General features: G+C 44.4%; 1 protein-coding gene across 1 annotated transcript; it reads left to right on the top strand.

Moving 5' to 3' along the window:
- Window positions 1–991: 991 nt before the first annotated feature.
- Window positions 992–14,165, top strand: LOC102426595 (striatin-interacting proteins 2-like). Its single transcript, XM_006108263.2, has 7 exons — window positions 992–1,127; window positions 1,810–1,907; window positions 2,365–2,491; window positions 4,894–4,994; window positions 8,670–8,736; window positions 12,948–13,052; window positions 13,914–14,165. Exons 1-7 carry the CDS (start codon window positions 1,101–1,103, stop codon window positions 14,163–14,165), a joined length of 777 nt encoding a protein of 258 aa, XP_006108325.2. The 5' UTR covers window positions 992–1,100.

Genomic DNA, 14,165 nt, shown 5'->3' with positions numbered 1-14,165 from the left:
AGGGGCTAAGTTACCTACCTTAGGTTCTCATGGCACTGACCCTTGCCCTGTAATAGACAGACCTTGGGTGAGGAAGGACTGCATTGCCCAAAGGTGACAGTGGCCTTGAGTACCCTCTCGAGCACTGGAGGTCTGTCTCCATACTCCGACAAAGGGCTTAGGTGGGGTCATCAAAAGGACAAAGAGCCGAAACCGGTTTGGCTCAGTGGATAGAGCGTCGACCTGCGGACTGAAAGGTCCCAGGTTCGATTCCGGTCAAGGGCATGTACCTGGGTTGCGGGCACATCCCCAGTAGGAGATGTGCAGGAGGCAGCTGATCGATGTTTCAAACTCTCTATCTCTCTCCCTTCCTCTCTGTAAAAAATCAATAAAATATATTTTTTTAAAAAAAGACAAAGAGTTATGCATGAGGGGCCTGGTCAGGAAGGAGAAAGGGATGTTGTAGGGGCTAATAGAGAAGTAAAAATAGTTTACACCTAAAAGCTTATCAGCCAATAGTCCTTCCTGCTTCTCCAGGCCACAGGTTACCCATCTGTCTTATTAACCCTCTCTATTGAGTCACCTGCCTTTCCTTTCTGGCTTCAGAGCATTTTAGTGCTCTCAGGTGGCCTCAGATTGACACCCTGGGAAGTGGCTCTGTGTGGGCTGTCTGTTCCCAGTGTCCCGGGCATACCTGCAGCCTGAATTAAGTCCCCATGTGTTCAGCAAAGCAGTGGTCTGAGCCATCTCCTAGTTGGGAGTTTTGACTCCTGATCCAGCTGGGACATGGAAAAAAGAATTTGGATCGACTCCAGATAATGTGAAAACCAGAATCATAGCTTGTTAGGGCTGGAAGAGCCCAGAACGGTCATCCAGACCAGCCCACTGATCTACAGAAGAGGAAATTAGGACCTAGATAGGGAAAGTAACTTACCCAAGGTCATATAAGGAAACATTAACACAGCGAGGGTAGAACCTAGGACTCCCAGCTCAGTGCTCTTTGCATGCCACGCTTCACATAGCCTTTGGTCAACTGGAAAATGGCCTGGGTAACTGTGTGTTTCCTGCTGTAGGGGGAAGAGGTAGTGCCAGAGACGCCATGTGAAATCCTCTACCAGGGCATGCTGTATAGCCTCCCCCAGTACATGGTAAGAGGTGGTGGGGTAAGGACATGGTAAGAAGTTGCCCTTCGCTGCTTCAAGGAACAGACAGCTGAGAGTCATTTCCAGCTGAGATGTCCATCATTTCCGCTTGTTTCCTGAGCTTTCACTCCTCAGTCGAGGCTTTCTCTAACACATTAGAATTCTGAGCTTTCCTCGGGGCTCCTGCAAGAGGAAGGGGGACTTGGCGGTACTCCCTAGTCCTTTTGGAGGGATAGAGATCAAGATGGGATCTGTGCAGGGGTGTATTGGGGGCCCTCGTCCCTCTGAGGTCTGCTGTGGTCTGTCATGTTCTAGATAGCCTCAGGCTAAGAATGGTGAGGATGCTGATGGTCAGGGTTAGAGGAAGGAAAGGGTAGAGGACGTGAAATCTTGCTTATGCCTCCCACTTTATTTCTAGGCCTTGTCCCTCTCACTTTGCCTTTCCCATCTTCCTCTCTGGAAAGAGCAGTCTTGAAGCACAGCAGCCTGTCAGCTCCCTTCTGGCTCCTGACTCTCACAGGCAGGCCTCTCAGGACTGGACACCTGGTTGCCCCTCTGGAGGCTGGGGAGATCTGGTCATTGAGGGAAGGACTTAGAGGAAGACTTTAAAACACTTCCCATAGGACTGTTGAGGCATTGAGAAATAGCCTTGTTGCATGGGATGGATTCCTCATTTTCTACTTTCCAGATTGCTCTGCTTAAGATTCTGCTGGCTGCAGCTCCCACCTCCAAGGCTAAGACAGACTCTATCAATATTCTGGCAGATGTCCTGCCTGAGGAGATGCCGTGAGTGCTTCAACTGTGGCGGCGGCTGAATACTAGCTGTCTTGTCCGCGAGGTCTCTCTAGTCCCCACCCCACCTGGTTAACACAGGGATTATCTCCAAAGAGATCTCCCTTCCCCCAGCAGTAGCCCCTTTCCACCGCAGTGCTCTCTGCTGTGCTCCTTTTAGCTCAGAATTGAGGGTCTGGAGGGCAGTATGCGTGCCAGCGACTGGCTGCACAGGTATGTGGGTGGACATTGCCAAGGGATGAGCTTGCCAAAGGAGAGAGAGAAACAGAGTCCAGAGGAGCTTTTCTCCAGACAGGCTTATCAGCAGGAACTCGGGAGGTTTCCCTAGCACAGAAACTCAGGTTTCCTAAGCTCTGGCTCTCCTGTGTACATCGTATCCGATCCAAGTATGTACTGTGTAGAAGCTCTCTCCAGCCACCCTCGACATTGACCCCTCCTGTCCCTATTGTAGCGTCACTGTTCTCCAGAGCATGAAGCTGGGCATCGATGTGAACAGGCACAAGGAGATCATTGTAAAGAGTATTTCTGCCCTGCTCCTGCTGCTCCTCAAGCACTTCAAACTGAACCACATCTACCAGGTGAGCAGCTAGGAGCGCTTCTCCACGGGTCTTCGTGTTCACTAGGCCCTGTCTCCTAAAGAAGGGACACCAGGGCCCTTGTAATCCAGCTGAGTATCTTTCAGCCTTTTCTTTGTCTCACTCAGGGAATCAAAATGCCTGTTGTACAAGCTTGGGGTGGAGATATGGTGTGGGATGTGGGGAACTGTTCTAGAAAGGTGCTGATGTCTATGTCCTTTGAGCATGATCTGAGGGTTGTGGGTAGGAATCTCTGCCCAGCCAGCTTTAAAACAATGGGTGATAGGATTCAAGCATTCTACAAAAATGGAGGGCGGAGTGGCATGTTGAGAATGGTTTTCTATATGCGAAGCACCTTTCTAACATTTGAGATCTAATTCTGAATAAGGCATGTTTCTGGCTCTTAAGGGCTTAGAGGTCTTGTAAAGGATACAGATACATAAAGATCCAATCGTAGAGTGATAAGCACAGTTAAGCATTGCCTGATAGGGAAATACCTAATCCAGCCTGAGGTGAAGTGACTTCAACCCGAGTCCTAAAGAGAGATTAGCTACAATGTGGGAGTTGTCAGGGAAAGAGGACAGGAAGCACTTCAAGCAGAAAAGCTAATTTGTGAAAGTCCGTAAGGCTGGAGGGGACAACAGGGAGGACATAACACATGTGATAGCGCACAATTATTAAGTACCTATAATGGGCCGGGCACTCTGTTAAGCTTGTGTGGGATCTCAATTAATTCTCTCAGCCCTATGAGGTAGGTCTTACTTTATGCCTGTTTTATAGAGGAGGAAACCAAATCTAGGAAAGGTTAACCTGTTTCCTCATAAACGCATTGTTTGCCGTGCTGAGGAGTTTAGACTTGGTTCTTCTGTAAGCATACATTGCCATAAGCAAGGTATAGGGGAAGATGGAAGCAGTAATGGATGGTCGCTGTGGTGAGACCATGGGGGAGAGGAGGCATCTCATTCCTGCACAGAGGCTCTGCTCTGTTTTCCTCCTGTGAAGTCAAAACCAAGCTTGCTGGTGGAAGAGCAGGTCCTTAGAGTGCAGGGGAGGCCCTGCAGGGTCTGTGTCCATGGCAGGCTTGACTATTTTAGTACATTCCGGGACATCTGTAGGTTTGTTAGCGTGTCCTGGGTGCTCACACGTCTGCTCATGTTTGCTGAGCAGCAGCAGGGCTGGGAGGAGTTGGGCCTGGTGGGAGATAGTGGTCCTAGTAGAAAGGACAGAGAACTGAGGATGTCTGCTTCTGTTTGCTTCTCTTGGTGGCAGTAGGTGGATCAACAGCCAGACAGGAGGGTGGCTTGATGGGTCTTGCCAGTGTGTGTCAGTGGCAGTGAATCCTGACAAGGCTACAGACACATCTAAAACTGAAAAAAGTTTTCCATCACTTGATAGAGAGTATGTATCGTCTCCTCCATCTGGGGCGTTGGGGAAAAAACCCTGGGTCAGCTGCCAGGGGGAAAGATTTGAGCAAAAGAGAGAAATGGGCAGCACCAGCTGACGCCTCCCCTGTAACCACACATTTAGGGGCAGAGGGCAGCTTAGCTTGCTACCAAGGCTACTTTTTGGTAATCAGGAAGAAGGAGGGGATTTAAAACAGCACAATTTTCTGCCTTTTCAACCCAGTTTCTGCACTGTCCTAGCAGTCTAGGTTCTGGATCTGGAGAAAATTGTGTCTGGTGCTCTTCAGTGTATCTTAGGCAAAATCCAGATGGCATAACTTCACGACACTGCCTCCACTAGGTCTTCCTGGACACAGACCCCATCCAGATTCAGGAGAGCAAAGTGGAGCCCCTGTGCTGTGGTGTTATGCTCATAAGAGGTCCTCGACTTATTCTCAGTGCAGTATCTGTTGACTGAAGGGCTCTTGGTTCGTTCATTAAAATATGACATTCTAAGTACAGGGAACCACACAGACTGGCATGGAGCCCACATTCCAGTGGCCCATTTGGTTATGTGTTGTCTCCATGCTGGCTGAGTGATGCCAGCAGCTGCTGGGGGTGAGTTGCACCTGTCCTTGCTGTGTCAATCACAGTTGAAACACTAGGAGCCAGAGCTTTGGTGTGGAAGACAACTCCCTCGGGGTTGCCTTCCTTTCCTGTTGAGCTTAAGAGCAAATCTCACAGCAGTTCTGTTGATCGGTAATAGGGCTTTCTCTCCGGTTTATGTTTTGTGCTTTTGGTCAGGAGTTTGCGACCTATATAACACTACCGATTGTCCCCCTCCAGGTAGGATGGGCGAGCTGGAGACGATTCTCCCCCTTCCCAGGCAGAAAGACTGATAACACAGGCGGCCAGTGGATATCTTTAGGGATGGATGTTAGATTTATATTTGCCTGTTTTTCATACAGACCTTCTATTTTCCCCCAAATAAGCAGCCCTTTCCACTTTGATGTTTTAATTCAGTTTGAATATGTATCACAACATTTGGTATTTGCCAACTGCATTCCATTGATCCTGAAATTCTTCAATCAAAATATTTTGTCCTACATCACTGCTAAAAACAGGTATGGACTCTGGACACTTTTATTTCAAAAGGGCTAGTTTGGGATGATTGAGAAAAATTACATTATTTCTGAACCTGTCAGTTTTGCTGTCCCAAGTTCTATTTTAGAGCGATTACTATTTTATTTCCTTGAAGTGTTAGCTTTTGGGGTATATGATTTGGCCTCGTCACAAAGATATTTGTATTTTTAAAATTTTAAAAACTGAAAAATGTCATGACTCAAAGTAATAAAACTACAACGATAAAATTTCAGCCCCGATCTTAGTATAAATCATAAGTTGGGTTAGTTACACTACTTTGTAAACTGTAAAGTGTTATAGTGAATTTATAACTGAAAAATAATAGATAGATCAATTTGTAGTTTTTAAAATTACACTATTTCTCTATCCATTATTTTATTTAATCTCCAAAGCAGTCCTAAGTGGTATTACAACAAGTTTTATTTCTCATTTTACCAATTAGGAAACAACAGGTTAATTGAGTTGCTCAAGATTAACATGCTAGTGAGACTTGTTAAGTAAGCAGCAAAGATAGGATCAAAACACAAATTGCTTTCTGATCACAATTGTGAATACAAATTGCTTTCCACTCCTCCAGCCAAGTGGGGACATGGCAGAAAGGGAAGGTTACAGAACAGAACCTTGTTCCTTACTTGGCTGTTTCCATGAGAACTGGAAGCCTGTGAATCAGGAGAGTCTACCAGAAGTGCTTTAATAGAGGCAAAGTTTCTAAAGTAGAAGGCGGATTACTCGGAGTGAGTGGAGAGGGGCTAGGAGATGTTGCTTCACCAGTATGTCAGCACAGCCTGAGATTCCTCCAGGGAGAGGCAGCTTACTTATATGTAGTTTCTCACACACACACACACACACACACACACACACACGGAACCGGAAGTCATGAGACCTCGATTGCTGGCCTGGATCAGCCATTTGCTAGCTATGTAATCTCAAGTAAGACACTTTGTTTCTCTGAGCCACAGTATTTCCATCTTTAAAATGAAAATAATGCCTCTTCTGACTGAATCATAGAGCTTTTATAAGCATTAGTTAAGATAAATATATATGAGAGTGATTTAAATACTTTTCCTGTTTGAAGGAAGCATTTGAGAATTCAGGGGTTTTTTGGTTTTGTTTTTTTTCTAACTACAGGAGATTTATGCACTGGCCGCCTTAAAAATAACACTAAGCCCTAGCTGATTTGGCTCAGTGGATAGAGCATTGGCCTGTAGATTAAAAGGTCCCAGGTTCGATTCCAGTCAAGGGCATGTACCTCAGTTGCAGGCTCAATCCTCAGCCCTGGTTGGGGCGTGTGCAGGAGGCAACTAATCAATGTGTCTCTCTCACATCGATGTTTCTCTCTGTCTCTCCCCCTCCCTTCCACTCTCTATAAAAGTCAATGGAACAATTTCCTTTGATGAGGATTAACAAAAAATAAAAATAAAACTAACACTAAGACTTGCTAGTTGAATTACCAGGGAAAATGGAAGTGTAGGTTGGGTGAGGTAAGGGCCACAGCTTCATGAAGGCACCTCTGTGTATCAGTCAACCTTTTTAGTTCTAAGTAACTAAAACCAGCTAGACCTGGTTCATGCATAGTAGGTAATTTGTTAGGAGGAAATGTGAGGTATATCATCTTGAGGCTCCTAGGACAGGGATGCAGCTCTGAGCCTCAGGGTTGGTCTGTAGGGAGCCCAGGCAGTCCTCCACCTCTGTCTATGGACACCAAGCCTCTGTACTCCACTCCCGTGTCTTCTCTCACTTGCAAATAGTAGTGTCTGTTTCCCAGGCCACTCTCTGAAATATGCCCGCATGAGCTCAACATGTCCTGCCCCATGCCACTCAGACTGAATTGGCTCTCAATCCTTGTTCCACATTCCCAGGGTTAGAGGTCTGTCCCTGGCTCAGTCAACTGTGGCTGGGAAGTTGGGTTCAGGAGCTAAATGCACTCCTGGGCCTAGAGGAGGAGGGGCAAACAATCCAATCTGTGTCCATCGAGATCATTTGGAGTTGAAAGAGCCAGACTGTGCCATTTGCTAAGGTTGGCCTGGATAAGATGGTCCTCCTGTTTACCACCCACAGTATATTTCACTGGTGCATAATCCCTGAGAAACTTGGAGCACCCACAGTTCATTATTGCACAGTTTCCTTATGGCTCTTACAACCTAGATGTTGTAGAAACTTGTAACTGTCTTTTATTCTCCCTTAGGCTAGAATTCAGTTCACTGAGATTAGAATAAATCCATTTTTGATTTCCCGCCCCCATTTCCTGGTCCCCGGCACCTACTTTGCCATGGGGCTTTGTCAGTGGGAGGTGGGTAGCTGAGTGGATAAGCCAGCCCAGAATGTTTTTCCTAAAGGAGCAGCAAAGAACTGGCAACCCTGGGAGGATCTAGTAGAGTGAATTAAGATGATGAGCAACATTGTAGAGAGAGCCATTGGCCTCTCCTCTCCTCCCTTTGTTCCCTTGGTTATCTTTGTGTGTTTCTTGGACAAAGGTAAACATTTCTAGTGGAATAAATTGTTGCCTTTTGTTTGGATAGAGTTTGACTTTCGAAATAGAGAGACAGGTCCAAGGAACCCCATAGTCTTCTTATTTCCAACTGCATTAGTTCAGATAGATTGTTGGTTTTTAAATTTTGTTTTGTTTTGTTTTGTTTTTGTTAATCCTTACCTGAAGATATTTTTTCTATTGATTTTTAGAGAGAGTGGAAGGGAGAAAAGGAGGGAGACAGAGAAAGAGACATTGATGTGAGAGAGACACATCAATTGGTTTCCATCTCTCATGCGCCCTAACTGGGGCTGGGGATCGAACCTGCAACCCAGGTACGTGCCCTTGACCGTGACCCTTTGGTCCCCAGGGCAACACTTTTGAGCAACCACTGAGCAACACAGGCCAGGGCAAGATTGGTGTTTAAAACCTCATGGAATGTCCCAACCAGGAGAAGCATTAGAGATTACCTAATCTCAATTCTGCATTGTACCCATGAAGAAGGGAGAAGAGGAAAGAAAGGTCATTTTAAGTGACTGTGTTCCTGTCATCATGTGGTGCCTTATTTCTCCTGCTTCCCTGGGCTCCCCACAGAGCCTCCAGCTCCCTTGGAGGCAGATGCTATTACCATTCTTGAGCTACTAGACTGGCCCTGCTGTAGGCTGCTGCCTCTGTCTCAAGCTTCCTGTAGGGGTAGCTTATGTGATTATTCCCGAGAGCTCCTGGCTTTCAGAGACACAGAAGTCTGCATTGCATCCTCACATCCACAGTTTGTTAAGTGCAATAAGTTTTAGCAGCATCTCTGGGAGCACAGTTACATTCACACATATACACAAGCATATACTTAAATACAGAAACTCAACTGCAGACAAGTTTACATATTCCTTTAAAGAAGGAAGGAGAAAGGTGGCTATACAGGGCTCTCTTTCTGCTCTCTTTTGCCTCTGCCAGATGGGGGCCAGCCTGAAAGAACTCTGTTAGTTCCTCTCAGCTAGTTCCTCTCCGTGAAGAGAGGAGACCAGAGCTGGAGTTGCCTGGCACCAAAGCCCTCGGTTTCAGCCAAGGTCTCTAAGCAATTTGGGAAATAGATAGGGCCTGCTGGAGAGAACTAACCCCTGCCCTTTAACATACAGCTGTTTCCTGCCGTTGCCATTTACCCAAAGCCTGTCCTTATCTCTGCATCTTGCAGCATCTCGGTCCTGGATTACCCTTGCTGTACCATCCAGGATTTGCCAGAACTTACTACGGAGAGTCTGGTAAGCAGATGCGGATTCGGTAGCCTTTGAAAATGCCAAGTAGCAGAGGCTGGCACTTGCTCTTCCATTGCTTCTCTGCCTCCATTGTGCCCTGGTTTGGGAGTCTCAGATTAACAAAGGCCTATTGGCAATAGCACAGAGCCAGTAGGGGTTTAGAGCTGCTGACCCAGTTGAGAACAGTTTGGAAAAGCTGTGCATAGCATTTTGTTAAGAAAAGGGTCAGTGAAAAACACTAAGGAGGAGAGGACATTTAGGAAGATAATTAGACTGAAATTGAATGTGAACATCTGCACAGAATGGCAGGAGAATCTCGTCTGGTCATCCCAAATAATTATCTGCCTTTCTGCTGTGCCAGAGGCTATGCACTTTTCATTTCCATTCGGGTTATAAAACCCAGGAGTGGTACTTCGGAAAATACCAAAATGCCTACGTCTCTCTGAGGCAAAAGTCAATATAGCCACAGAAGGATGACCCAGAAAATTCTTCATCCTGGAAACAGCTCTAGGCAAGTCAGAAAAGTCCCTCAGAGTTATTCTTTTTAAAAATATATATATATTGCCCTAACCAGTTTGGCTCGGTGGATAGAGCGTTGGCCTGCGGACTGAAGGGTCCCAGGTTCGATTCCGGTCAAGGGCATGTACCTTGGTTGTGGGCACATCCCCAGTAGGAGTTGTGCAGGAGACAGCTGATCGATGTATCTCTCTCATCAATGTTTCTAACTCTCTATCCCTCTCCCTTCCTCTGTAAAAAATCAATAAAATATATTTAAAAAAAAAAATAAAAAATATATATTTTAATTGATTTTTAGAGAGAAAGTAAGGGAGAAGGAGAGAGAGAGGAACATTGATGTGAGAGGGTAACATCGATAGGCTGCCTCTTTCATGCCCCCCAGTAGGGATGGAGGCCACAACCTGGACATGTGCCCTGACTGGGAATCGAACCAGGGATCTTTTGGTGCATGGGACGATACCCAACCAACTGAGCCAATCTGGCCAAGGCCCTCAGAGTTATTAATGCATGAAACTGACTGATGAATAGCACAGTGAAGACCAAGTGTCAGTCTCATCATGTATTGCCACAGCTCATTAGGTATTCCTCAGTCCCTACCCTCACCCCGTTGCATTGTAATTTATATCGGTTTCTCTATTTGACTGAAAAGTCCTTCAAGTAAGAGATAGTATTATCATCATTTTTATTTATGTATTTATCTACCATTTTAAAAGCTCTTTCATGCAAACAAACAGGATTGCACTTAAGGGGTGATCAAAATGGAATGGGGTATGTGGTACTTGTCTAAATGTAATCTCACGACGTTATTCATTTAGTAAGGAGTCTAATTACTAGCTCTGTAATCACACTACTCAAGAAAATTGTTTTAGTGCATCATCATTTTTATATCACCAGAGTCTAGCACCATGTTTGGTATATAGAAGGAGCTCAATAAGTGCTGAGTGGCCAGATGACAGCACCCATGTGTGCCACAACCCCAACTTTAATACTTGAAAAATGTTGCATCAAAAATTCTATTATGGTCTTTGCTGGTTTGGCTCAGTGGATAGAGCATTGGCCTGCGGAGTGAAGGGTCCCAGGTTTGATTCAAGGGCACATGCCTGGATTGCAGGCTTGATCCCCAGTGTGTGTGTGTCGGGGGGGGGGGGGCGGGGTAGGGGGCAGCCGATCAGTGATTCTCTCTCATCATTGATGTTTCTCTCTCCCTTTCTCTCTGAAATCAATAAAAATATATATTTTTTAAAGTCTATTATGTAAAAACAGAATGATACCTTCTGTGGTACAGGTTTTATAGAACCATAGGATTTTTGGCTGGAGGGGACATGAGAGCTATTTGGCCTAAACCTCTATTTCAAAGATGAGAAATGTCCATTGAACAAAATGACTTTTCATGGTTCATGCTTTATTCATGACAGACCCTGAATTAGAGAAAGACCCATGTCCTGAGACACTAAGTCTAGCACCCTTTTTAGCACCAGGGCAGAACTGCTGTCTTACTTAGATGTGGTCTCAGCAGCCAAGAGGAGCTCCTTACCCTTGCAGAGAGAGGTCATAAGTGTCTAGCCCTGTTTATGTTCATCATATTAGTCAATCTTTAAAACAACTATGAGGTTGGTATTACTGTTTTATGGATAGAGAAGTAAGTAACTGCCAAAATTTTACAGTTGAATGTAGCAGAGCAAGGGTGGAGACCTACATCCCTGCCATTCAAAGTTGGAATGAGAAACAAGTGGCACATGGATAGTGTTAAAATTCTATTAGTAGGGTATTTGAAAATAGTTAGCTTTTATGACCTAAATCTGTTTCTTTTTTTTTTTTAATGGATATGAGAGAGAAACACTGATCGGTTGTGTCCAATACATGCCCCCACCAGGGATTAAACCCGTAACCCAGGTATGTGCCCTGACCGGAATCAAACCCGCCACCTTCTGGTGTATGGTACAATGTTCCAAACAACTGAGCCACACCTGCCAGGGCCTGACTCTGTTTCTTGGTACAGTGTGTTCTCTGTATCTCTTCAGAATGACCTTTTAGGATATAAGCATAAAATTTCTTAGCTAATTGTAATGCTTCTGAGAAGACTTTATTTTTATGCAAGAGTGGGTGAAAGCATTGTCTAGTCTTAATAAAATACGAATTCATGGTCGGTATTTCATCTCCTTTCTCTGAAGCAACAGTGGCACCTGGTGGTCTCATTTGGTAACCACAGTTTGTTTTGTATTGTTTGTGTGAATTTACGTAAACAGCCTTAAGTAACTAGCAAGTTTACTCCACATAGGTGCTCAATATAATGGTTTATTTGTCTAAACTGATGGCTTCTGTACTCAGAAAAGACTAATATTTATATGAGTAAGATTTATCTCTTTTTCAGGCTCAATTAATTATAAACAGAAAATGTACTGTTTTTTTAAGTGTATAGGATAGTCTTTAAATAACATTTAAAGTTTTTCTCTGATTAAGCCCTCAACCGAGGTATGTGCCCTTGACCAGAATCGAACCCAGGACACTTCAGTCCGCAGGCTGAAGCTCTATCCACTGAGCTAAACCAGCTAGGGCTAAGTAATGTTTTTTTTTAAATTTGATTTTAGAGAGAGAGGAAGGGAAAGGGAGAGAAAAAAGAAACATTGATCAATTGCCTCCTGCATGTTCCCTACTGGGGATCAAACTCACAGCCCAGACTTGATCCCTGACCAGGAATGGAACCAGGGACCTTTGGGTGCATAGAACAATGCTCAACCATTGAGCCACACTGGCCAGGGTTCCCTAAAACTTTTTTTTATTATTAAATCTTTATTGTTGAAAGTATTACATATTCTCCCCCCCCCCCATTGACCCTTCCCTGAAACTTTTTGATCCGTAGTCTTATGTATATTAACCTAATACACTCAAAAATCTTGGATGTTCAGTCCACATTACATTTGCTTGCTTCAAATCTATTTGGGAGAGGAGGGCTAATTTCCCATTCACCAGACAGCAGTTCATGTCTATACATCTCCTACTCCTACGTTATGTTATCACTTTGTAGACGTGAGGAATTTCCAAGATGTTAGTTTGGCCACCATGCGTACTCATTGATTTATATAGCTTCTGCCAGCAGTATATATTTATAGGCCTCCAAATCTGTAAGGACTCTATTTTTGTCCCTGAATGATGTTTCTAGGAGTATATACCTGTTTCTAATCTGACATCCATCTGTTACTTCTTGTTATCAAGAAACATACAAGAGAAACACCTGGTTAGAATTAACCATCTGCCATTTTTTCTTCCGTGCTGGAGAATTAAGCAATTTGCTGCAATATGGTTTGATAAAGGAGGGTGGGGTTGATTTAAAAAATCCAGCCACAATGAATACCAGACCCATCCACCATAGTTTGAAATCTACCAGAATAACTCCTGGCAGTTACAAACATAGCTTATGTAAGTGCAAAGTGTATGGGGTAGAAAGCATCTCTTCTCTGATCCTAAATTAGAAAGCTACACAAGAAAGCTTGCTTGAATGAAGTTCCTACGTTCGTGTGTCATGTTCCTAACCAGATAAAAGATATTACATGTTTTGGCCTCAGTGTGTGAAAAGCAGGATAGTGAGGAGGTAGCATTTTATATGGAAGGCCTCATCTAAATTGACCAACAGCGACTTCAGGCATCTATGGAAATAAAAGTCTTATGGGTGTGGAGATTATGACGGGCATGCCTTATTACAGGAAGCTGGAGACAACAACCAGTTCTGCTGGAGGAACCTCTTTTCCTGCATCAACCTTCTGAGGCTGCTCAATAAACTGACCAAATGGAAGCATTCCAGAACCATGGTGAGTGGGACTTCTGATCATGGAGGTGTCCATCTCACTGAGTTTTTAAATCTTCAGTTAATTTGTATGGACTTCCTGCTTTGTAAGCTCTATAGACACACACTGAATGCTATGTAAGATTTAGCCCCTCTTGCCCATCCAGTGTGGCTCAGTGGTTGAGTGTCGACCTATGAACCAGGAGGTTCGATTCCTGGTCAGGGCACATGCCTGGGTTTGTAGGCTCTATCCCCAGGGGACGTGCAGGAGGCAGCCGATCAATGATTCTCTCTCATCACTGATGTTTCCATCTCTCCCTCCCTCTCCCTTCTCTGAACTCAATAAAAATATATTTTGAAAAAATTTAGCCCCTTCTAATTCTGGGCATTTATTCTATATGAGAGAAATATTTACATTGCTTTTTAGAGAGCTGGATGTGGATCTTCCCTCAGGGCCTCTCTGTTAGGGAAGTTAGCATTGTTATTTGAGCTATATTCACAAATCCCAAACAATGCAGCTCGATGGCTATTCATTGCAGCATTGTTTGTAATTATGAAAGATTGGAAACAACCTAAATGCTCATTAATACGGGACCAACTGGTTAAATAACTTATGGTGTATCCTTATAATACAATCTTATACAACAATGAAAAAGAATGAGGCAGTTCTATACTGACATCAGAAACTTTTAATTGTGAAATATAAATGGAGTGACCTCCTTGAAGACTAAATCTAAGTGGAGCCTGGACCATAGATTTCCAAAAGCTCCCCCGCGTAATCTCAGATCAGCCAGGTTTAGCTTAATTTGTCTATGAGTTGGGAACTCCAAGTAACTTTATATTTTTATTTGTCTTTCTTCACTCTCATCCCTCTTTAAATGAGCAGATGCTGGTGGTGTTTAAATCTGCTCCAATCTTAAAGCGGGCTCTCAAGGTCAAACAGGCCATGCTGCAACTTTATGTCCTGAAGCTGCTAAAAATACAGACCAAGTACCTGGGGCGCCAGTGGAGGAAAAGCAACATGAAAACCATGTCGGCCATTTACCAGAAAGTGCGCCACCGTATGAATGATGACTGGGCTTACGGGAATGGTGAGTACTCTCAGAGCTCTCGACATCCAGGAGTTGCCTGGTGTTGA

This window comes from Myotis lucifugus, unplaced genomic scaffold (genome assembly GCF_000147115.1).
Source record: "Myotis lucifugus unplaced genomic scaffold, Myoluc2.0 scaffold_1994, whole genome shotgun sequence".
NCBI classification, from domain to species: Eukaryota; Metazoa; Chordata; class Mammalia; order Chiroptera; family Vespertilionidae; genus Myotis; species Myotis lucifugus.
The sequence above is the reverse complement of the archived record's forward strand: the minus strand, read 5'-3'. Positions and strand labels throughout refer to the sequence as shown.